This window comes from Cetorhinus maximus, chromosome 9 (assembly GCF_964194155.1).
Source record: "Cetorhinus maximus chromosome 9, sCetMax3.hap1.1, whole genome shotgun sequence".
Classification (NCBI taxonomy): Eukaryota; Metazoa; Chordata; class Chondrichthyes; order Lamniformes; family Cetorhinidae; genus Cetorhinus; species Cetorhinus maximus.
Genome location: NC_135887.1, coordinates 101,717,230 through 101,741,108, shown reverse-complemented (window position 1 = coordinate 101,741,108; position 23,879 = coordinate 101,717,230). Strand labels below are relative to the sequence as shown.

Sequence of the window (23,879 nt, the reverse complement as noted above, 5' to 3'; positions counted from 1 at the left end):
AAAGCGCATCTTGAGAAGACCGATGGTTCTCTCTACCACCGCCCTTGTGGAGGCATGGCTCCTTTTGTACTGCTGCTCAGCCTCTGTTCTTGGATGGCGGAGAGGCGTCATGAGCCACCTTGAGGCAAAAGCCTTGGTCACCCAGCAGCCATCCATCCAGCCGGGCTGGAGCACTGAAAAGCCTTGGCACCTGGGAGTGTCTCAGCATGTAAGTGTCAAGGCTGTACCTTGCACAGACTTGCAGAATCTGCATCCTATGGTCACAAACTATCTACACTATCATGAAATGGAATCCCTTCCTGTCGAAGGCGGCACCCGGCTCACTCGCTGACGCCTTGATGGCCATATGTGTGCAATCGATTGCACCGTGGATGCGGAGGGACTCAGCAATCACAGCAAAGCCTCTAGCTCGCTCTGCCTGTCCGGCCTCATCCGTACGGTAGTGAATGAAAGTCAATGCATGCCTGAACAGAGCGTCTGTCACCAGCTTGACACAACTGTGGACAGCTGATTGGGAGACTCCACAAAGATCACCCACTGACCCCATGGAAGAGCCAGAGGCATAGAAGTTGAGGGCCACTGTGACCTTCAGTGCCACTGGCATGGGGTGCCCACCCACACTGTTGGAGCGGATCTCAGGCCAATCATCTGACAGATGGAGGTAACGCTCTCCCTTGAGAGGCGGAGCCTCCTTTGGCATTGCACCTCAGACATATTGAGGTAGCTACATCGCCACCTGTAAATCCTGGCAGCAAGATAGTGGTGTCTTCTGTGGCCCCTTCCGCCTTGGACTTCCTGTTGGCCCTGCACCTGTCCTCCCACAGGTCGCTCCCTTGGAGGCTGAGTAGCGACACCTGGCCTCCTCCCCCTTCTGCCCCTCTCTTCCTCCTCAGGAGGATGGAGTGCCTCCAGCTTAGACCATAATCCCCATTCCCAGGGTAAGGGAAGGCTGTCTGATACCTGGAAGGCCCCAAGTGTCATGACTCCTCTGGAGTCCTGAACTGAAGCCTGTTATTACTGTCAAAACAGCTCTGAAGTGAAATGAAGTTGTCCTGTTCACACAAGCAAGCAGCAGCAAGTTATAAGCTAAAGAGCTAACAACTCGCATTAGCGAGCCCACTCACCCCTCTTATCTCGCCCATGAATGAGGTTTTTGAAAATGTGGCCTCCCCTTTGTGCCCTGAAAATCGCACGGGGTGCATAAAATCAAAGGCAATTGGTGCCTAAGGGCCTTAACTGGCCTGTTAATTAACAGTGGGCACCCTTCTGTCATCATTGCGTGCCCGCCTACTAAAATATCGCGAGGGCACATGGTGATATCAGGGCGCATGCCCGACACCATCGCGCATCATCTTACATTCCGGCGTGTTGAACCTGCGCCCGCAACCGCATGCTGAATGTAAAATTCTGCCCTAGGAATTCTTCGATATCCTCCCAGCCCATCATGTTTTTGAAATAAAATTGGATTTACTGAAAAAAAAATCATACCAGATCATGGGAGTTCACCTTGCATCACTTGCACTGTTTTCACTGAAAGTTGTTCTGCTAATACTGTACTGGCATGGTACATCTTTGTCGAGCAAGCCTCTGCATGGCAGCACAAATCTTCAAGCTAACAAGGTTTTTTCTTTAGGCCTGTCCTGATCATCTGTATGCTTGTGCTGCTCTTGTAGCTTCCCTGCATATTTATCCTTTCCTTATGTTGCCAGTCAAGCTTAATCTGCGTGCTCATATTTTTATTGCTGCTTGGTGGTTCTTGTTTAACTGAATGTCAGTCAATTTTGTCTGGAGGCATTACAAAAGCAAAATATTGCAGAAGCTGGAAACCAGAAATAAAAATAGAAAATTCTACATAGGCCAGGTATCATCTGCGGACAGAGAAACAGTTGATGTTTCAGGTTGATGGTCTTTTATCAGAAGTTTTAAGCAAGTACAAAATCAGAGAATAGAGGGGGATGAGGAAGAACAAAGGCAAATGTCTGTGATAGGGTAGACAACAGTATAAATTAAGTGACAAAAGGGATGATGGTGCAAGGCAGAAGGGGATATAAATGGACAAGTAAAGAAACAAAATATCGGTCCAGGGGAGTTGTAAATGAGAAGAATTGCAGAATCATCAAAAACTGCCATCCAATAAATGATCTAAAATTGCTAAACACAATGTAGAATACAGAGGGCTGTAAAGTGTCTAATCAAAAGATGTGTTGCTCCTTGAGCTAACATTGAGCTTCACTGGAATAGTGTAGATGGAGCACAAAGAGGTCAGAGAAGGATTGTGGCAGAGAATTAAAATGATTGCCAAAATCACAGAAATTCTAAACACAGATCTTCTCTTTAGTTCCTTCCCCCTCTCCCTTCCACTTGCTTAAAACCTTATGTATCTCCAACTCTTTCTAGTTCTGATTAAAAGGTCATCGACCTGAAATGTTAATGCTTGTTCTCTCCACAGATGGTGTCTGATCTGCTGAGTACTTCCAGCATTTTCTGTTTTTATCTATGGTCTATGAGCTATGTTAGTCTGACTTTAGGTGCTATCCATTGTTATGATTCATTGCAGAAACTTTTTGTCATGCCTACACAAAATATTGTCATATATGGTCACATACTTTAAAGACACTGTTTCTTTCCATCTTTGTTTCTGTCGCCATCTCATCACTTAAGCCAATATGTTTGTGTTCCTTAATGAGTGGTACTTTAATGTAAAGTTAAACCAAGATAGTGAAGAAAAAAAATAAGATCAGAACATTCAATTTTTTGTCACAAGGGTTTCTACTGAGGTTATGTTGAAGGCAAATGGTCAGAGCAGAGTAGAGGGAGATTTGCTTCACATGTGACCATGACTAAGCTGACCTGGGAACATATTTTTACTATACATCTGACATCTAGGGTCACATCAAGCACATTGAGTTCAAAGATAGCACCTTTTACTCTCATGCTAGTGCACTTTAACCGTAATCTTTTCAGTATCACATTTTAATGCACCAGTGGTAATTGATCCACATTATAACAACCATATTTAATGGGCACTATGAATGACAGTGGTAAGTTAGTACTGGCCTATGCCAAACGGTTAACAGCTTTGATCAGGTCCAATATGATTGCTGTTAGCCGAACCAATTTCATGTTGGATCTTTTTGACTATTAGCATGACTATGAGACTTTCATTCTATCAAGTTGAATTGATTTGAATCAAATTACCCGAGGAAATTAGGATTTCAAATTATTAATCAAGCAGACTGCTTTGTCCTGGATGGTGTCCAGCTTCTTGTGTTTTTAGACCTGCACTCATCCACGCAAGCAGAGTACTCCTTCACACTCCTCACTTTTGCCTTGTAGATAGTGGAATGCTTTGGGGAGTCAGGAGATGTGTTGCTCACTGTAAAATATTCAGCCTCTGACCTGCTCAGATGTTAACGGTGCTGGATTCAACAATGGTAGTCCCGTTGAGTGTCAAGGGAATGTGTTAGGCTGTCCCTTGCTGAAAATGGTCATTGCCTGGCACTTGGTGGTATGAATGTGACCAAAGCCTGGATAGTGTCCAGGTCGTTCTGCATGCAAGCAGAAATGCTTCATTGGCCAGGATTTTCCGCCCCCCTCGTGCTGGGATCCGCTGTGGGAGAATCGGCAGCCCAGCCAGAAGTCCTGACTTTTGGCAGAACCAGATGATCCTGGCAGTGGGCGGGGCCAGAAAATCCTGCCCACTATCCAATAGTTGTGAATGAAACTAAACAGTGCAGTCATCAGCAAACATCCCGACTTCTGACATTATGATGGAAGGGTGCTGAAGACACAGCTGAAGATGGTTGGGCTTAGGATGCTGCCCAGCAATGCAGCCATGTCCTGGGCTGAAATGATTGGCCTCTAACATCCACAACCTTTGCACTAGGCAGAGAGTTTTTCCCAATTCACATTAACTTCAGTTTTGCTAGGGCTCCTTGATGCTACATTCAGTCAAATGTTGCCTTGGTGTCAAGGGTTTTCACTTTCCCCTCATCTTTCGTCCATGTTTGGACCAAGGCTGTAGTGCGATCTGGAGCAGAACAGTCCTGATGGAACCTAAACTGAGCATTGGTGAGCAGATTACTGGCGAATCTTAAATCAAGGTGCTCTATGGGCAGAAATTTTCACCCAGCGGGTGGGCACATGCCCAACCCACTCGAGCGTGAAATGATGCGTGTTGATGTCAGCCAAGCACACTGACGTCAATGCGCAGTCATGCGCTAGTTCTGTCGGCAGGTGTGCTGGAGTCGGCAGCATGCCTGCCTACAATTAAAAGGCCTGTTAAATAATCAATTAACCTAAATTTTTCACTACCCATCCAACCTAACTGTTAGCAGGCAGGCAAAAAGGCCAAGCAGCCTTTGCATTTTTTGGAAATCTCATCCACGGGGTGGGGGGGGGGGGGGGATGAGATTTCCAAAAGCAAATAAAAATAAAATTTAAGTTTTACAATTAAATTAATAACATGTCCCTGCTCGTGTGACAGAGTCACATGAGGGGACATGTCTTATTACATTTTTATTTTTTTTTTTAAAACAGCACTTCATCTCCCCGAGGCAACTCTGTGCCTCAGGGAAATTATGAAGCGCTCACTCGCACGAAGTTCGCACTCGCCCTCCCCTCCCCTCCCCCCGTCCGCACAGGCAGCGCTGAGCACTGCCACTCATGTTTCATGCTGGGCGGGCCTTATTTGGCCTGCTAGCGTGAAATTATGGTCCGTTGTCGATTGCGGGCAGCGGTCGGCTTCCCGACCACCCCTGCCAAGGGCAAAATTCTGCCCTATGTCTTTTGTTTATTCAAGGTTCTTGTAGCCACATATATTGCGTAAAAGCAGTAACTTAAAAATAAATCAAATGTTGTGTTCATGCCTGTTAATCAGATCTAATTATAACAAAGATGTCCAATATTTCCTATCCAACCCTAGAGTTAGCAAAAAATTGATACCAAACTTGTGACTTATCTGGTGTGAGAGACACAGCTATTCATGGAAAAATCATCATTAGGCCATCAGAAGAGTCTGTGAAGCAGCTGTAAATGAGAATGTGCTATAATTTTAAAGTTTTGCATGATTTGATGTCAGGTATGCCTTTTAACATTGTGAATGGTTGCCAAATCTCGTGCAATTTGTACAGAATTCTGATGCCCCTTTCCAAGCAGTTTCAATGCATTTATCCTGTTTAGGGATGACAATATTCTGATCCTGTTCACTCTCACACCAAGCTCATGGTCCACACAGTAGATTTGCAGTAATTTACCCAAGACTGGTTTAAGGTAGCCAGAAAAATAAAATTTATATTACACCTACATAGCTGTTAACTGCATCAATTGAGGTAAAGTACAGGTGGAGGGCATCTATTGCATGGTTACTTGAGCACATATAAAGAGACACTTACTGACAGGTTGTGGGTTATGTGAGGAAGTATATACATCTAATGTTACCCTCTGAATAAAGTGATTCCTAGTTAAGACTGGCTCTTGTTTCTCACTTCACCAATGAGCTATCAGGACCAAAACACAAGTACATTGACCAAATAGTGTCACTGTGCTTTTTTAAAAAAAATTACATTAAATAAATAATCTTTTATTGGCTAGAGTTCATTTGGAAAGTCAACTGTCTGCAGATACACTTGGCTGAAGTGAATACTGTCACCCACTTTATGGGCCTTTCATAATTATGGAAAATTATCTTTAATTTCCCATCCTTGCAAACATATCCTGCACTGTTCATAAGTTCAAAATAATATATTTCTTCAAGGTATATATTGAAGATATACAAGGTTCAGCAATGGTACAAGGGCAAGAAGTACTTATGTACAAAAGTATGAGATTTTGAAAAGAAAATCACATTTTCTAAAGAATAGATATAGACAAGTCATCCAATTTTAAAAATAATTAGTTTCCAAGTACATCATACACATTTCTGAATGATTAGGAGGGCACAATGGGAATAATTTAGACCAATAGAACAGGGAAGTGTAAAGATTTTCTCTGTTGGTAACACGCCAAAATTATAAAAGTGTTCTTTTATACTTGCCTTTATAAATTCACTGTAAATTTTTAAAAATGTATTTTAGCATCCAACAGTCATACCTGGCATAAAAACAGAAAAGACTGGAAAGCAGGTCAGACAGCATCAACAGAGAAAGAAATCGTTAACATATCAAGCCAATGATCCTTCATTAGAATTAGAGATATAATGAGCATGAAGTAAAGTGAGGTAAAGAGCGAGGATAAACAAAGGAAGATAGAGTAGAATCCAAGAGAGATTAGAGGGATAATGGTACATGACAAGAGGGGATGGTGACAGACAAGTAAAGAAACAAAATATGGGTCGAGGAAGTGTAAATCGTAATAGAAGTAGCAGAATCATTATCAACAGCACTCCTGTTCACAAAAATAGTTAAGACCTGAAATGGTTGAAGTCAACAGTTGAGTCTGAAAGGCTATGAAGTTCCTAATCTAAAGATAGGGTGATGTTCTTTGATTCAATTAAGTTCGAAGCTCAGTGTTGGAGGCCAGGACAGAGATGCAATGGAATGACGGATGACTTGAAACTCAGTCACACTTATAAACTGAAATGGAGGTGTCCAATAATCAGTCAATTTGCACTGGTCTCCTCAGTACATATAGAGGAGACTGCATCATGAATACAGTACAAGTTGAAAACAATACAAGCAAAGCACTGTTTCACCAGGAAGGATGGTTTTGGGCCCTGGAAGGTGCAAAATGTTAAGTAGAGATTTTGGCCCAGAACTTGCTGGGAAAAAAAATGGTGTGCGAAAGATGCACATTATTTAAGGGCAAATTGGGGAAATATATGAATTGCCAATTGCCACAAGTTGTCTGATGTGTGCCACTTTTCCATTAGCTTTGCAAACATGACATCTTGGCATTAATCTCTCTGTGAAATTCATGAATTTACTTACTGAATTTTCACATTAATTGTATGTTAAACTCACTATAGGAAGTCTAGTAACTAACCAAGTAAGTATCCGATTAATGACATGATAAATTTTAAAGACAGCTGGTATGATGCCAGCTGATGTTACTACTGGACAAGCCTGATCCCAAGCTGGAACCCGGCTTGATAGATCCTAACTTTAATTTCTTGTTTAGAAATGTGGAGGGTGGCTATTGAACAAAGTCACAGGAGTCAGGTGATGAACTTTTAACAAAAGAATAAAACATTTATTAAACAAGAAAAGATGAACTATATTATAATACTCCTTCACCCACAATTATACCTTTACAGATGTATACAGATTCATAAGAATAACGTAAGTTACAAAAGCTGTCTTATGCTCTCATGTTCACATGTAAACCAATAGGTGACTTGTGGTCAGGCACACCACACTCTGAAACCAAGTGACAGGTGCCACTCCAAACAGTTGCTATGGATCCCTCATCAACTCCCCCCAGATGCTTGTCACACCGTGAGCCAACCAGCCTCACTGAACTCCGTCTCTCACACAAGAGTTTCCAATCTCTACTCTAAGAACTCACTTTGGAATCTTCTCCCAAATGACGCTGTCTCTCGGACGCCTTCCACAAGGGTCCAACTTTAGGGTTTCAAACTCTCCTTCTGATGCTCCTCTCCCCTGGATCGCCATGTGCATTCAAGCTTTGCATGTACTCACTCTCAGATGCTCAGCCATGCCAACAGAACACCACTGCATCACATGCCCATAGTAAGCTGCCACTAACATTTGGCTGTCTCCTTGAATCTTCTGGCTTCTCACAAGTCTATACTGCTTTAAGTCTGTGTTCTGCAGCTTTCTCCCTTTAAGCTTGGAGCCTTCCTCTCTGCTCTTTACTTTCACTTCCACTGAACAGGACATTTTCCAGATTCCTGTTCTTCCTTTGACTAGAGGTCTTCTTGGGAACTTTCTCCTGTTCTGCTCCCTGGTTTCGGCTTCTTTACTTTGGGACATGCTATCTGTCCTTCTCCTAGCAACTCCTTTCAACTGAATTGAAACCACTGTTTTTCTCCAACCCTGTGGGTCCCTCTTTCTGGACCCCTGTTGCTGGGCGACAGCACAGTTTTTTCTACCCTGTGTTTGTTCTAACTTTCCTTCAAGATCATAAAACCTCATGAGAATGCAAACATCTTATAAAATGAAACCAAAACTCAAGATCCCCCTTTTTTTAACACACAAATACAGGAATACAAATTAAACTCAAAAGCAAAAGCTTATTCCTAATGCCCACAAATGCAAATACAACTGACTTAAAACTCTCTCTCTTAACCAGAAAGTGAGCAATTAGAAGTGTGGAATCTTATTCCTATGTCATGAATTGTTGGAGATGTTAAAAACATCATTTTTTTTCTTACTTTCCCTCCCTTTATTTCTCTCTGTATCTGACTTGACCCCCCTCTATTTTATGCTCATTCTCAATCCTTCCTTTGTTTATTCTTCACATCTAAGTAGTTTGTGAAATATAGATGTTAAAAAACACTAACACCTGAATTTTCAGAAACATAAAAGAAACTAAAGCACTATTGGTGGTTTGCTCTCCACTGCTTCAGATGCAACACTGGGTACTGGGAATTAACATATCATTGGTATATAGCCAAACCTTCTCATTGTTGTTGGACAGGCAGACGAGCAATCAATTGACAACATCCCTCCAGATTTGCATATGAACAGTTTGAAGCATTTAAATTATATTATAATTTGGAATTTCACAGCATAAAGGCAAAATAGATTCAATTTACATTTCATTCTGTGCTCAAACTCATCCTGTAGATGAAAAGCAGGTTAAAAGATCACAGAAACTCAACTTGTGCTTGAAATGCCTTGATCTTTTACATTGGCTTGGCACAACTTGGCAGGAACTCTACTCCAGTGTAGCTAATTTGGGATTTAATGATGCTGATATGAAATGGAAAATGTTCTATGATTTGGATGAAAATCAACTAAAAGCGGTAGGTGGACCAGATCAACTTCAATACAGAAAAGTGGTAGGAAGAAGAAAGAGGCCACATATTCCTTGAAAAGTAGGTAGCTAAATAGGGTAAAGGAAACAGGGATCTAGGGAGTGTACAGATACACAAATTAAGAGAAGTAAAGTAGTGACACAAATTAACAAAACCATTAAAAAAGCAAACATCACTGGGTTCATTCTGGGACAGATAGAATTGAAAAACAGAAAATATTAAACTAGTACAGAACCTTAGTTAGACCACACTTGGGCATTATGAACAGTTCTCATCCCTATATTATATCGCAGTACATTTTTGCACTTACTAATGAGACCAGAACTGGGGCTGATAAATGTAACAGTCACTAATAAACCCAATACGGTATTCAGGGGAAACTTATTTAACCAGTGGTTAGAACGTGTAACTCATTGCCACAAGAAGTAGTTAGTTGAGGCAAAGAATAGATGCATTTAAGGAAAATCTAGACAAGCAAATGAGGGAGAAAGGAATAGAAGGATATATTAATGAGATTAGATGAAGGAGGATAGGTGGAGGCTCATGTGAAGCATATTACTGGCATAGCACTGTTGAGCTAAATGATATGTTTCTGTGCTCCAAATACTATGGAACTATATAAACATTTTCAGAAGTAGCCTGACCCAATGCACGCAACACTGCTTCACATTTTTTAAACATAATAATTAAAAGTATTTTAAATATGTTCCATCATTTTATGAGTTTGCCAGGTTCTTTTCTACTTTGGTTCTCTTAAGTATGAAAGGAAGTCAATTGTACGGACATATTCTTGAACAGCGTCTTATTTTTATTCTCCCCCAACCCGAACGTTTCCTTCCTTAGCTTTCATCTATTTTTGGCATTCACTCATTCTTTACCAAGGCAAAGAATTGTTGAACTGCTTACCTCCCTTCTCTCTGTAGCATGCAGGTTCAAATTTACTGCCACGCTTCCAAATTATAAACTATCATGCCACAGGAATGTAACAAATGCTACTATTGAGCTAAATTCAACTCTCAGGGGGTTAGATTAACAGAATAGCAAGGCCAAACAGGTATTCCTGCTTTTTAAACAGAGGTATGAAACTGGGGGCAGTCAAGCAGCAAAAGGTTTCAAAACAGGAGAGGGGAAGGAAGGTATTAGCCTTCGGGTTTAGTTGACCCTAGGAAAGAGCAGAGCGGCAAGTTCAATGTTTTTAATATTATTATGCAAAGTCTCAAGTATTCAGTCTACATCACAATGAGATACCATTGTTACATCTTCAGGTTGTACCATTGCACAAGCAGATACAGGTTAGTCAGTCAGCTCTCAAAATATGCTAAATGATGTCACTGAACCAAAACAGCAGACTTAAAAATTCATAACACTCGGAACTGCCTAATTACTACTACTTCATTCATCTTTTTAGTCTTGTCTTCTACCATTTTAAAATCCTACTGTCCTCTACTTTGGCAGAGTCATTGAAAGTTTGGACAATTAATATTGAGAAACCTAAGATTACAACAGAAAAAATAATTAACAATGATTTGATATCTTAATTCAGATAAAAAGTTAACTGATCTCAACCAGACCAAAGGTAGTGAAGAGTATTTCTCAGATTACGAAGGAAAAAAATCAGTGAGTCAGGTTCCCATTCCTGCCAATACTCAAAAGTCATACATGAAGTACAAGCACTTGGAAATGGTGTGAGAAGGCAACTATTAACTAATACTGTATTTTAGTTGAACAAACTGGAGGATAAAATTTTGTACTGCTGGCTAAAAATAATTGAAGAGGAATTAAAGTTCAGTGCTTCCTGGATACACTATGCTGGCACATTCGTGCAAAGGAGCAATGAGGTGTTGATTCTTCCCCATGTATTAATCTCAGTCAATCATTGAAGACAGCCACCAATTGGGAATTAGATGCTTCCAAATAGGGAGGAAGTGATCATTTGGTCTGCTTATCTTTTCCATCATGGATTTCTTTTAAATTATTTAGAAAGCCAAAGCTATTGCATACTACTAATGCTCAAAGAGAAGAGAATTCATGGAAAAGTGTTTGGTACGAAACAAGCAACCAAGGACAAGATGTAGGAATTCTGTTTGGGTTAGTAATTAGTGAAGTCAACAATGTAGCTAAATGAACAAGCTTTATATTTTTTTTTAAAAAGTGTAGAAAGTTAGTTGGGAAGCAAAAATAATGAAAGGCAATCTTGATATTGAACATGACTCATGCCTAAAGTTTGTTTTGATAGATCTAGGACTGCATTTTGTGTCCTGCCGGGCATGTTTTCAGCAGGTTGGCGTGTAAAAGAGGGCAGGTGTCCACCCTACCATCTTCCTGCCCATCCCTGTGCTCACCTCCATAACATGCGGGTCGGGCGAGCATCGAAATCGGCAGCCCACCCACCGTAATTAAATAGATAATCAAGGGTCAATTAAACTGGTTAATTAACCCCGATAACACGCTGTCCGTGCCATAACAGTTGGCGTGGGAAGTCAGGTGGGAATGGGCAGCCCTATTTTCTTAAAAATTCCTCAAGGAGTGGAAAGGAAGGGGGCTTCTGACTTCAGGGGCTGCCCTTTGCGATCCAAGGATGGCACCCCCTAAGATAGAACGTCTCCTTTCTTCCTATCCACCTGCAACCTTAAATCCACCACCCCCACCCCTCTTCTCCCCCTAACCTGCCCAAATCCTTCCTGCCCAAGACCCCGGACATACTTGGTTCAGAGGATCCATTGGGCCGCTTTCTGCTTCATTGCAGACCTGGTGCTGCCAGGGCTGACAGCAGCCAGCCAATTCTACTGAGGGCAGGACTTCCTCCCCAGTGTGAGTGGCAGAAGTCCCACTCTACCCATTTAGCCTGTCTGCAGCACTTTATACCTGTGGGACAGGCGAGTGTGGAGATATTCGGCTCCCTCTGGAGGTGCAAACCGTCCACCCCCTGTAATATTCCACACCTAGTTACGAGCAAGCCAGCTTTGAGGATTCCTTTCAAATTCTTTTCAGTTCAGATAAATCCAATTCTGTGTTGTAACATGCCTAGTATCAACTGCAATGTCTTCCTCTATCTTCACCTTTTTCTGATTATTAGTGTATCTTTTTTATTCATTTATGGGATGGCAGTGTCGCTGGAAAGGTGAAAATGTATTGCCCATCCCTAACTGCCCTTTAGTGAGGAGCTTTCTTTTACAAACTGCTGCAGTCCATGTAGTGTAGGTACACAGTGATGTTAGGAAGGGAATTCTAGGTTTTGACCCAGTAACAGCGAAGGAACGGTGATACAGTTCCAGGTCAGGATTGTGTATGGCTTGGAGGGGAATTCACAATTGGTGGTGTTCCCATGCATCTGCTGCCGCTGTTCATTTTGGTGGTAGAAGTCACAGATTTTGAAGGTGCTGTCAAAGGAGGTTTGGAGAGTTACTGCAGAGCACATCTTGTAGCTGGTACCCATTGCTGTCACTGTGCACTGGTGGGGGAGGGAATGAATGCTTAAGGTGGCCAATGGAGTGTCGATCAAATGGGCTGCTTTGTCTTGGATGGTGTTGAGCTGAGTGTTAAATCTGCAATCTTCCAGGCAAGTGGAGAGTTGATCAAATTTCTGACTTGTGCCTCCAGTCTTGAGTTACTCACCACAGAGTTCACAGCTTCTGATCTTCTCTTGTAGCCACAGTATTCATATGGCTAGTACAGTAAGTTTGTCAACAGTAAACCTCAGCATTGGAGAATTCAGTGACTGTAATGCTGTTGAATGACAAGAGCAGATGCTTAGTTTCTCATATTGGAGATGGTCATTGTCTGGCACTTGCATGCTGCACATGTGATGTCAGCAGCGCCGGGCTGGCGGTAACCCGTCCGATATCAGCGCCATCCTAAGCAGTGGTGTTGTTTATTCCCATTTCATTTCAAGCATCATGGTGCGCATGAATGTTCTCGCCGATGCCCTTACAAGCATCAACAATGCAGAGAAACGTGGAAAACGGCAGGTTCTCATCCGACCATGCTCCAAAGTGATTGTGAGATTCCTGACTGTAATGATGAAGCATGGCTACATTGGAGAGTTTGAGATTATTGATGACCACAGGGGTGGGAAAATAGTTGTCAATCTCACAGGCAGACTGAACAAGTGCGGTGTCATTAGCCCCAGATTCGATGTTCAAGTAAAGGAGCTAGAAAGGTGGCAAAATGGTCTCCTGCCTTCCCGTCAGTTTGGGTACCTCGTTCTAACGACCTCAGCTGGCATCATGGACCATGAAGAGGCCAAGCGAAAACATACAGGAGGAAAAATCCTAGGATTCTTTTTCTAAAACTTAATACCAGTCTATAATAAAACATTAATTGCCACTTATCAGCCCAAGCCTTGCTGCATGCAGATACTGACTGCTTCAGTATCTGAGTTGCCACAAATGGTAATGAGCACTGTGCAATCATCAGTGAACATCCTCACTTTTGATCTTACAATGAAGGTCAAGGTTGAAGATAGTTGGGCCTGGGACACTGTCCTGAGGAACTGCTAGGGCTCCTTGATGCCACACTTGTCAAATGCTGCCTTGATGTCAAGAGCAGTCACTCTCACCTCACCTCTGGAATTCAGCTCTGTTGCTCATGGTTGAACCAAAGCTGTAATGAAGTCTAGCTGAACAACCCAGGCAGAACCTAAACCAAGCATCGATGAGCAGGCTATTGCTGAGTAAGTGTTGCTTAATAGCACTGTCAATGATACCTTCCACCACTTTGCTGATGATTGAGAGTAGAATGATTGGGTGGTAACGGTCTGGATTGTATATGTCCTACTTTTTATGGACAGGACATACCTGGACTATTTTCCACATTGTCAGGTAGCTGACAGTGTTGTAACTTTACTAGAATAGCTTGGATAGGGACACAGCTAGTTCTGGAGCACAAGTCTTCAGTACCATAGCATTTGCTGTAGCCAGTACCTTCAGCCATTTCTTTATCACGTGGAGTGATGCTGCAAACCACAAGGGTAGGCCAAAATGGATCACCTGCATCTGGCTGAAGATGTTTGCAAATGTTTCAGCCTGTCTTTTGCAGGGCCTTCCCATCATTGAGGTTGGGGATGTTTATGGAGCCTCCTTCTACAGTCAGTTGCTTAATTGTCCACCAGCACTCATGACTGAATTGGCAGGACTGCAGAGTTTTGATCTGATCCATTGGTTGTGGAATCACTTTGCTCCATTAAATGCATGTTAACCAGAAGGGGCATTTAAGTCCAGTATTGTACCTTCACCAGGCTGGCTACTCATTCTTAGGTGGGCTGTGTTTGCTGACACCACAACTACAGAAGCTGCATTCACCACATATGCAGTTGCAGTACTTGTGATGTCACTGCCAGCAATACCGCAGGTAGTTGCCTGCAAAGAACACTGTTATGGCTGCCTCCCAATCACTGCCCCACTCTCAACCCTTCACCCCCATTTGCTGCCCTGCTCGCTGCCTCACTTGCCGCCCCACTCCCAATCATTCACTGCCCTGTTCACCTCCCACTTGTTGCCTCACTCCCAATCCTTGGCCATCTCACATGCTTATCCTCTCCTGAGCCCTCACTGCCTTGCTCGCTTTACATGAGGTGGCAAGAGAGATGGCAAGAAGGGTCAGGAGTGGGGCAGCAAAGGTTTGGGAGCAGGGTGGCAAGAAGTAAGCAGTGAGGGAGCAGGGCAGCAAGGGATCAGGAGTGGGGTGGCCAGTGACATGATGAGCCGGGCAGAAAGGGGGGGCAATGAGGTGATGAGGTGGGGGGCAGTGAGCGTGTGGCTAATAATGACATCAGTGGTATGAGGAACCACACATGAGTCAGCAGACTGAGTGGTTGCCAAGTTCCTATACCAGTTCGGTATCAGGAGATGTCTTAGGTATGCCTAGTGCCACTCTCCTGCACTGCCCATTGAACCAAGGTTGATCCCTTGACTTGATGGTAATGGTAGAATGAGGGATACATGCCTGACCATCAGATTACAGATCGTGGCTGAAACAATTCTGCTGTTGCTGATTGCCCACAGTATCTAATGGATTCCCAGTATTGTGCTACTAAGCCGGTTTTGAATCCAACTCATTTAGCAGGGTAGTAGTGCCAAACAAAGTGTGGAATCAAGGTTACAAATTTGTTGTTGCATCAATCATATCACTGCCCTTACCTCTGGTTACAAAGACTGTGCCTCTTCAAATGAACAAACAAAATTACATGCAGGATTAGCAGGTAGGTACAGAATGTACATTTTATTAATCATCTGGAAACAATACATCACTGTTCCTTTTAGAGCCACTCCATAGTTCAAGCAGCTGGCAGAAACATTCACTGTTTTATCACAGAGGATTCCAGGAGTTGTCATATGACCAATCATCTGAAAACCTCAGCCCTGAAACAGAATTCCATGGAGCAGACGGGGAATTCCACACCCAAAAGTGCGACAAGCAATGTAAGAAGCCAAGAAAATGTGAGGATCAGGACAGAATGAGGAATCTCAGTTTAAGGCAGGTGATGCTCCTAAAGCTAGACTTTAGACTGCTCATGAAATGAGACCTGATAGGTGTTTATATTACTGGTTGTGTGAGGGCCAGAGCATGGCAGATGGAATATGTGGTGAATTGTAATACTTTGGTGAGGAAAATTTTTTTTAGAAGTCGAATTTTTTTTTTAATGGCGATAGACTGAGAAATGTTTGTATTCAGAAGGATTTGAGAATGTTTGTACATTAAATCACCAAATGTTAACATGTGAGTACAGCAAGCAAATAGGCAGGCAAATGGCATGTTAACTTTTGTTACAAAGGGATTGGTGTATAAGAGAAAATAAATCTTACAACAATTATACAGGGCGTTGATGAGGTCACACCAGGAGTATAGCTTGCAGTTGGTCTCTTCACCCAAGGAAGAACTCTTGCCCTAGGTGCAACAAAGGTTCACTAGGCTGGTTCTTGGGATGACAGAATTGTCCTACAAACAGAGATCAAGTAGACTAGGCCTGTATTCCCTGGAGTTTAAAAGAATCAGAGGTGATGTAATGGAAACATCTAAAATTCTTAATGGGTTTGACAGGGCTGGAAAATGTTTTCCATGGTTGGGAATCTAGAATTATGGGGTTGGCAATTGAGGGCTGGGATGAGGAGAAACATTTTACACAAAGGGTTGTGAATTTCAACCTCCAGAGAGCTGTTGATTCTCAGCTGTTGAGTATATTCAAGACAGAGGTCGATAAGTTTTTGGGTGCTAAAGGATTTGGGGATAGTGCAGGGATTTGAGGTAGTAGATCAGAAATGAGTTGTTGATCAACCACTTGGTTGAGTGGTGTAACAGGCTTGAAGGGCCAAATGGCCTACTCCAGCTTTTATTTATGTTCAGTGACCAGAGAGAGGAATGGAATCACTGGCGTTCAAAGAAAATTCCTTTGGTCTTATCAATATTTAACTGGAGGAACCTGTAGCTCATACAGGACAATCAATGGATTAGATAGCACAGATGCAATAGCGGCGTTGAAAGATGAACTGCGAGATAGAGCTGGACTAGCTAAGACAGTTTATCCACAAACCAGCAATGCAAAATATATCCAAAGCGTCACACAACTGGTTGAAATCTTTTTTCTGCAATTTTCTTCCTTTCACACCTGAAGGCACAAACTCATGCTGATTACAATTTCTCAGTGCACACCACATTGAGCACCTTTACTAACTTATTTTTCAGATATGGATCAGACAGCAACTGCCCCTATTCACAGTGCACTGGTGGTCAGCTAGTTCAGTACAGACCAAGGATCAAACTCCTTAAGAGCCATGAACCTAGTTTCAGCTGCCATGTTTGATTAAACTATACTATTAAATGTATAAGGTACAGCAAGTTTAAAACAGTAATGAAGTCAAAAATATGATCAACAAAATGCATGTTCGTCATTCTTGATGACTATAAAGTCTCTACTGCTTGCCTTTAGTAGAAAGCAGTTTTCACTGGAGCTATGTCAGCAGGCAAGCATGAGAATTCAGTTGGAGAGCCACAACACTGGCTCCAAAACAGTCCCTTCCATTTCTGCAACAAGTTGATAGAGACAGAATAAGTGTGTTGACATGGGTGGGAAATTCAAAACAAAAGGACACCTTGTCATTTGCATGCTAGAAACGTTGAGTGATAGGAATGCTGGTGCATTCCTGGATTCCAGGATTGCAATGGTGGTACAGTTTGGAATTTAAGGGGTTAGGGTCAGGACAACCATTAGTTGCATTTTAACATGTTGTCTAAAAATTCAAGAGCTAGTTCCAAAGAATATCAACGATGCTGAACTGGAACTGACGGTCAGGACCTTTCGCTGCTATTTTCCAAACTTATCCTATCCTGGACATGCTCCCTAACAAAGGCAGGGGTCTCAGTAGGAGCCTACCACAAAATGTTAAATAACCCAAATGCTGAAAAGTTGACTGGTGTCAGAATCAGAGTAATGAGGAGCATTGACTGCTCACTAAGCTGTTGCTGAAGCAGAAGAGCCAGGATGGATTTTTAAAAAAATACAATGTTTCTCTTTAAATCAATACACTGAAGGGAAGTCAACTCAAGCAAGCAAGCAATGGTTATAGTATAGGTGAATAGGTAAAGAACATGATGACATACAAGCTGAAGATGTACTGCATTATAAACTAGTACCAGAGTAATAACAGTTATAACAATCACTATTACCTACATTAAATATGCATCTTAAAACATAACTAATATGACTGAGAAAATGTTTTTTTAACTCAAATTATACTTTGAAAATTGACTTTGCAAACTTGACAAACTTGTAAAGCTTACAAAAGCTTTCGAGGTATTTTTTAGAAGTTTACTGAAATGGTATAAAAGTTGTCAAACATGCATTACATCTACATCAGAAGCATATCATACATGCACCATTTGTACACAAGAAGTGCACTGCTTATATCATTGCTGCAACTATTTACTAGCGATGTTTGATGGGTGAGTGAATTCCATAACCCAAGCTCTCTTGTATCAAGTTTTCAGTTATATTTAGCACACATCTTACCCAATTTATAACACAGGTACAGACATGAAATATGGACCTTGCAAAAATAAACTGTTGGCTGCCTGGTGGACAACTTGAGGCTGGACTTGAGAAAAAGTACAGATTATGTAAACTATGTCTCAAAACCTGTGCATTTCAATTAATTCATTTCCAAAACAAAAATATAGTAGCTTCTCCTACAAAAAGGGAAAAAAAACAACAGGCTTCACAGTACCTTCCTGTCTTTGCAGCACCAAGGCTCGTTCCTGTTTCAAAGAAGCATAACTGGTAAATCTCCCCTCTTAAGTTGTACAATGCTCAGGATTGTATTCCACACAAACAGCTGTCACACATTTCTTTGACCTTTTGCTGTATCACTTGACCATGAGTATAAATCATCATAAACCCTCCAGTGCAAAACCTTATTTAGCATTCTTTCAAAGGAAAATACTGAATTTTGCCAAGACCCAATTGTTTTCTTCTGTGGGTGTTTGATAAATGGCAACAATGCACTGGATTTTCATTTCAATTGCCTTATGGCATTTAAATAATTAATTTGATATACAGTTTTTGTTTTTCAGCTGGGACAAGAAAATGTTATGAATGTTATATTAAAAAGGTCTTTTTTTTTAAACAGAAGAATTTTGTAGAAGTTTGGTAGTGTTTTTGGCATGAGTTCCTGTGTTCAAATTGGACCCAAACGCTAATATACTTAAGGTGGAGTTGACCTTGTTCTGTCTGATGCTTCACAAATCACCTGGGTCAAGCTGCACCCTCCACTATTCACTCAATGTACCCTGTGGAATAGAACAGTGCATTCTTATCGTTAATAAAATATTGCCAGCCAAAAAATGGCAATAAACTTGAAATAATAAAACTCTGACTCCAACATTATGTCAGATTGTCAAAAAATAGGCACATGTTCAAGAGAGTCGGGGGGCAGAGGTGAGTATGGTGGCCATTACCAAGGAGAAGGTGCTAGGAAAACTGAAAGGTCTGAAGGTGGATAAATCACCTCGACCAGATGGATTACACCCCAGAGTTCTGAAGGAGATAGCTGAAGAGATAGTGGAGGCGTTAGTGGTGATCTTTCAGGAATCACTGGAGTCAGGGAGGGTCCCAGAGGACTGGAAAATCGCTAATGTAACCCCCGTTTAAGAAGGGAGTGAGGCAAAAGACGGGAAATTACAGGCCGATTAGCCTGACCTCGGTCGTTGGTAAGATTTTAGAGTCCATTATTAAGGATGAGATTTCAGAATACTTGGAAGTGCATGGTAAAATAGGGCAAAGTCAACATGGTTTCATCAAGGGGAGGTCATGCCTGACAAATCTGTTAGAATTCTTTGAGGAGGTAATGAGTAGGTTAGACAAAGGAGAGCCAATGGATGTTATCTACTTGGACTTCCAGAAGGCCTTTGACAAGGTGCCGCACAGGAGGCTGCTCAGTAAGATAAGAGCCCATGGTGTTAGAGGCAAGGTATTAGCATTGAGGAGGTGGGGAGGCTGCAGAAGGATTTGGACAGGTTAGGAGAATGGGCAAAGAAGTGGCAGATGGAATACAACGTGGGGAAGTGTGAGGTCATGCACTTTGGTACGAAGAATAGAGGCATGGACTATTTTCTAAATGGGGAGAGAATTCAGAAATCCCTTTGCACTCTAGAAGGGCCTTGGGAGTCCTAGTCCAGGATTCTCTTAAGGTTAACTTGCAGGTTGAGTCGGTAGTTAGGAAGGCAAATGCAATGTTGGCATTTATTTTGAGAGGACTAGAATATAAAAGCAGGGATGTGCTGCTGAGGCTTTATAAGGCTCTGGTCAGACCACATTTAGAATATTGTGAGCAATTTTGGGCCCCGTATCTCAGGAAGGACGTGCTGGCCCTGGAGAGGGTCCAGAGGAGGTTCACGAGAATGATCCCAGGAATGAAAGGCTTAACATATGAGGAATGTTTGAGGACTCTGGGTCTATACTCGATGGAGTTTAGAAGGATGAGGGGGGATCTGATTGAAACTTACAGAATACTGAAAGGCCTGGATAGACTGGACGTGGGGAAGATGTTTCCATTAGTAGGAGAGATTAGGACCCGAGGGCACAGCCTCAGAGTAAAGGGAAGACCTTTTAGAACAGAGATGAGGAGAAACTTCTTTAGCCAGAGAGTGGTGAATCTATGGAATTCATTGCCACAGAAGGCTGTGGAGGCCAGGTCATTGAGTGTATTTAAGACCGAGATAGATAGGTTCTTGATTGGTAAGGGGATCAAAGATTACGGGGAGAAGGCGGGAGAATGGGGTTGAGAAACTTATCAGCCATGATTGAATGGCGGAGCAGACTCAATGGGCCGATTGGCCTAATTTCTGCTCCTATGTCTTATGGTCTTATGTTCAAGCTAGATTGTTTGGCATTGAAATTTCTCCGGCGTCTTATTTAGTAATATGGTGATCATCTTATAGTGACATCCATAAATAGCAAGTTGCAAACATCTGTATCTGAATGGTGTGGTGCTCATATTAGGTAGACACACGGTAACTTCGCCAGATATATCATTGTACAAAAATGAAAATATAATAATCTCATTATTACTTCGACACAGGAGCTGATGTTTTTACATAAGAAACCCAATTTTGCAGAAACTTTACTTTACCACTTCCCCTTAACTTATCTAATTGGATGTTCATCCAAAGATGCTGGATTCCAGCAAGGCCCAAATTTGATTATCTGCCAATAACTACACTAAAAGCTAACAGTTCATAAAGGTGTATTCTGTGAAGTGAAGGCCAGTAACAAGATGGAGGTGGCACTTTACATCAGTCTAGGCTTCCTGGAACTGCCCAAACTGAGGTTTTGACACTCTTGCTTCTGAGTAACAAGGCTCCAGATTAAAGTTTCATTCCAGGGATTGAGCACAAAAATGAAGGCTGACTCTACAGTGCAGTACCGAGTGAGTACCATATTGTCGTAGATGCCAACTTTCAGATGAGCTATTAAACCATGGCCCTAACTGCCTGATGGGATGAAGGTAAAAGATCGCACAACACTATTTTTAAAAAAAGAGCTGGGGAGTTATGCCCTTTGTCCTGGCCAATATTTATCCCTCAATCAACATCACAAAAAAAGTCTTAAAAATCATTTAATTGTCTGTAAAGTGCTTTGAGACTTCTGCTGGTCATGAAAAGCATTATATGAATGCAAGTGTTTCTTTCTTTCATTAGTAAGGATGAGGGGTTTTAGATTAAGTGCTCCAGAAAGGGTATTTTCAAAAAACACGGTGCCTTTTCTCCTAGTGCAGGCAACATCAAACTGTTTAAAAATATCAAAAACAGCAACTGTGAAATCATAATTGAAAGTAAGATCTTCCTAAAACCATACAAAACCAAGTTGTGGTGCATTCCATGAATTGAGACAGAGCAACTAAAATGTCAACAATGGAACTCTATAACAAAATAAAGTACAGCCTTGTATTTGTTTCCCTTCAGGTGCTTATCTAATTCCCTTTTGAAAGCCATGAATGGATCTGCCTCAACAAACTTTTCAGGCTGTGGATTCCAGACTGGAACCGCTCACTGCAGAAAAAACATCTTTCCTCATATCATCTTCAGCTCTTTGCCTAATCACTCTAAAAATCAGTGTCCTCTGGTTCTTGAATCTTATGCCAATGGGAATTGTTTTTATCTGCTCTGTTTAAATGACTCATGATTTTGAGTATCAAATCTTCCCTCAACCTCTTTCCTCAACCTGAGTCACTGCAGCAAGTCCGGCATCCCTGGAATCGTTTGTGTGAACCTTTTCTTGCACCCTCTCTAAAGCCTTCACATCATCCTTAAAGTGCAGTCTATAAAATTGGATACAATACTCCAGTTCAGGTCAAACTAGTGTTATTATAAAAAGGTTCATCCTAACTTCCTTGCTTTTGTACTCCTTGCTTCTCTATATAAAGCCCAGGAACCCTTATGTCTTTATAACCATTTTATCATCCTGCCATCTTCACATCCCCCAAGTGTCTCTGTTCCTGCAACCCACTTAGAATTATATCCTTTGGTGTATACTGCATCTCTTCAATCTTCCTATCAAATGTATCACACAGCACTTCTCTGCATTAGATTGCATCTGCGGTGTGTCCACCGTTCCACCAGCCTATGTATATCCTCCTCACTGTTCACGATCCTTCCAAGTTTTGTGTCATGTGCAAATTTTGAAATTGTGCCTTGTACATCCAAATCTAAGTCACCAATATAGACCAAGAAAAAAGCACTGATCCTAATAGTGACCCCTGGGGATCCCCAATGTATACTTTCCTCCTGAAAAACAACCATTTACCACTACTCTCTGTATCCTGTTACTGGATCAACCAACGTCATGTCCAAGTTGCCACTTTTTCTTTTATTCGATGGACTTCAAGTTTGCTGACAAGCCTATTATGATGTGGCAGTTTACAAAAGCCTGATGCAAGTCAATGCATACCACATCAACTGCATTAACCTCCTCAACCCTTTGTTACCTCAACAAAAAAATTCAAATCAAGTTAGTTAGCCACAATTGGCCTTTAACAAATCCATGCTGGCTTTCCATGATTAATCCAAACTTGCTTGGACAACCAAGCTTCTAAACACTCCATTTAAAAAAAAAGAAAGCATTTGATTCTACTCCCATTCTCTAGCGCAGATGTTGGCAACCTTTACCTGAATATCTGTTTTTAAAAATATTGCCTAAAATAACTGAAGTGAACTGAACTGAAAATTAATAAGAAGTGTGAGGTGCTTCATTTTGGCAGGAAAGATAGGGTGAGACAGTATAAAATAAAAGGGAGAGATTCTAAAAGAGGTGCAGGAACAGAGGGATCTCGGTGTATACGTACATAGGTCATTGAAGATGGCAGGGCATGTTGAGAGAGCAGTTAATAAGGCAGAGAGCATATAATGCTTAATTAATAGGGTCATTGAGTACAGGAGTAAGGAGGTCATGTTGAATTTGTATAAGACACTAGTTAGGCTTCATCTGGAGTACTGCGTCCAGTTCTGGGCACCATACTTGAGCAAGGATGTGAAGGCATTGGAGAATGTACAGAGGAGATTCACAAGAATGATTCGAGGGGTAAATAACTGTTGCTATGAGGATAGATTGGAGATGTTGAGACTGTTTTCCTTGGAGAAAAAAAGGCTGAGAGGAGACTTCATAGAGGTATTCAAGATTCCGAGGGGTATGGACAGGGTAAATAGTGAGAAACTGTTCTCACTCAAGAGAGCATCAAGAACTAGAGGGCACATATTCAATATAATTGGCCAAAGGAGTAAATGTGATGTGAGGAAACATTTTTTCCACCCAAAGGGCGGTTGGAGTCTGGAACAAACTTCCAGAGAGGGTGGTGGAGGCAGGTTCAATTGAGGTATTCAAAAGGGAATTGGATTGCTACCTGAAAAAGAGAGAGAATGTGCAAAGTTATGGGGATAAGGCAGGGGAGTGGGACTAGATGGAATACTCTTTCAGAGAGCCAGTGCGGGCTCGATGGGCTAAATGGTCTCCTTCTGCACTGTAAAGATACTGTGAACTATTGGGAACCGCAAATTAAAATTTCGGCATTTCTTACCTAAATACACAGTAAATGCCAAATGTCTCTGGTAGAATGCAAAATTTGCATTTATAATAAATTCAATACATGTATTTTGTTTATGTATCAATAGAAACAAAATAGATATAATTCAGAATAGAAAATTTAAAAATGGTGAACCATATAAATGAAAAAGTAGCAGATTTCAACTTTGAATGAAAAAGTAAAAAGAAATTTACATATAAAACCTGAAAGAATGCTTTTGGTCTTTGTGTTTTTAAAAACAGATCTTGTAATAAAATTATAGTTAAAAAATTCCATTTATCAGTAAAATCATCTGGATAACAAACGTTAACTCAAGATGCATAGAATTAAGAATTTTTTCCACTATCCACTAATAGCACAAAAGAATAATTTAT

The 23,879-nt window shown here is 41.5% G+C and overlaps 2 protein-coding genes across 3 annotated transcripts in view; one reads left to right on the top strand and one right to left on the bottom strand.

Annotated features, from left to right (window-relative positions):
- trim66 (tripartite motif containing 66) overlaps positions 1-23,879 on the bottom strand; it is a 253,498-nt gene that overhangs the window by 132,485 nt on the left and 97,134 nt on the right. The gene's annotated exons all lie outside the window — the stretch shown is intronic.
- LOC144684872 (small ribosomal subunit protein uS8) lies at positions 12,746-13,258 on the top strand. Its single transcript, XM_078549214.1, has one exon. The coding sequence runs from the start codon at positions 12,835-12,837 to the stop codon at positions 13,225-13,227; it is 393 nt and encodes a 130-aa protein (XP_078405340.1). The 5' UTR covers positions 12,746-12,834; the 3' UTR covers positions 13,228-13,258.

Bases quoted from the DNA above. Each gene is read 5' to 3' on its own strand.
- LOC144684872 (XM_078549214.1), top strand. From the start codon at position 12,835: ATGGTGCGCATGAATGTTCTCGCCGATGCCCTTACAAGCATCAACAAT.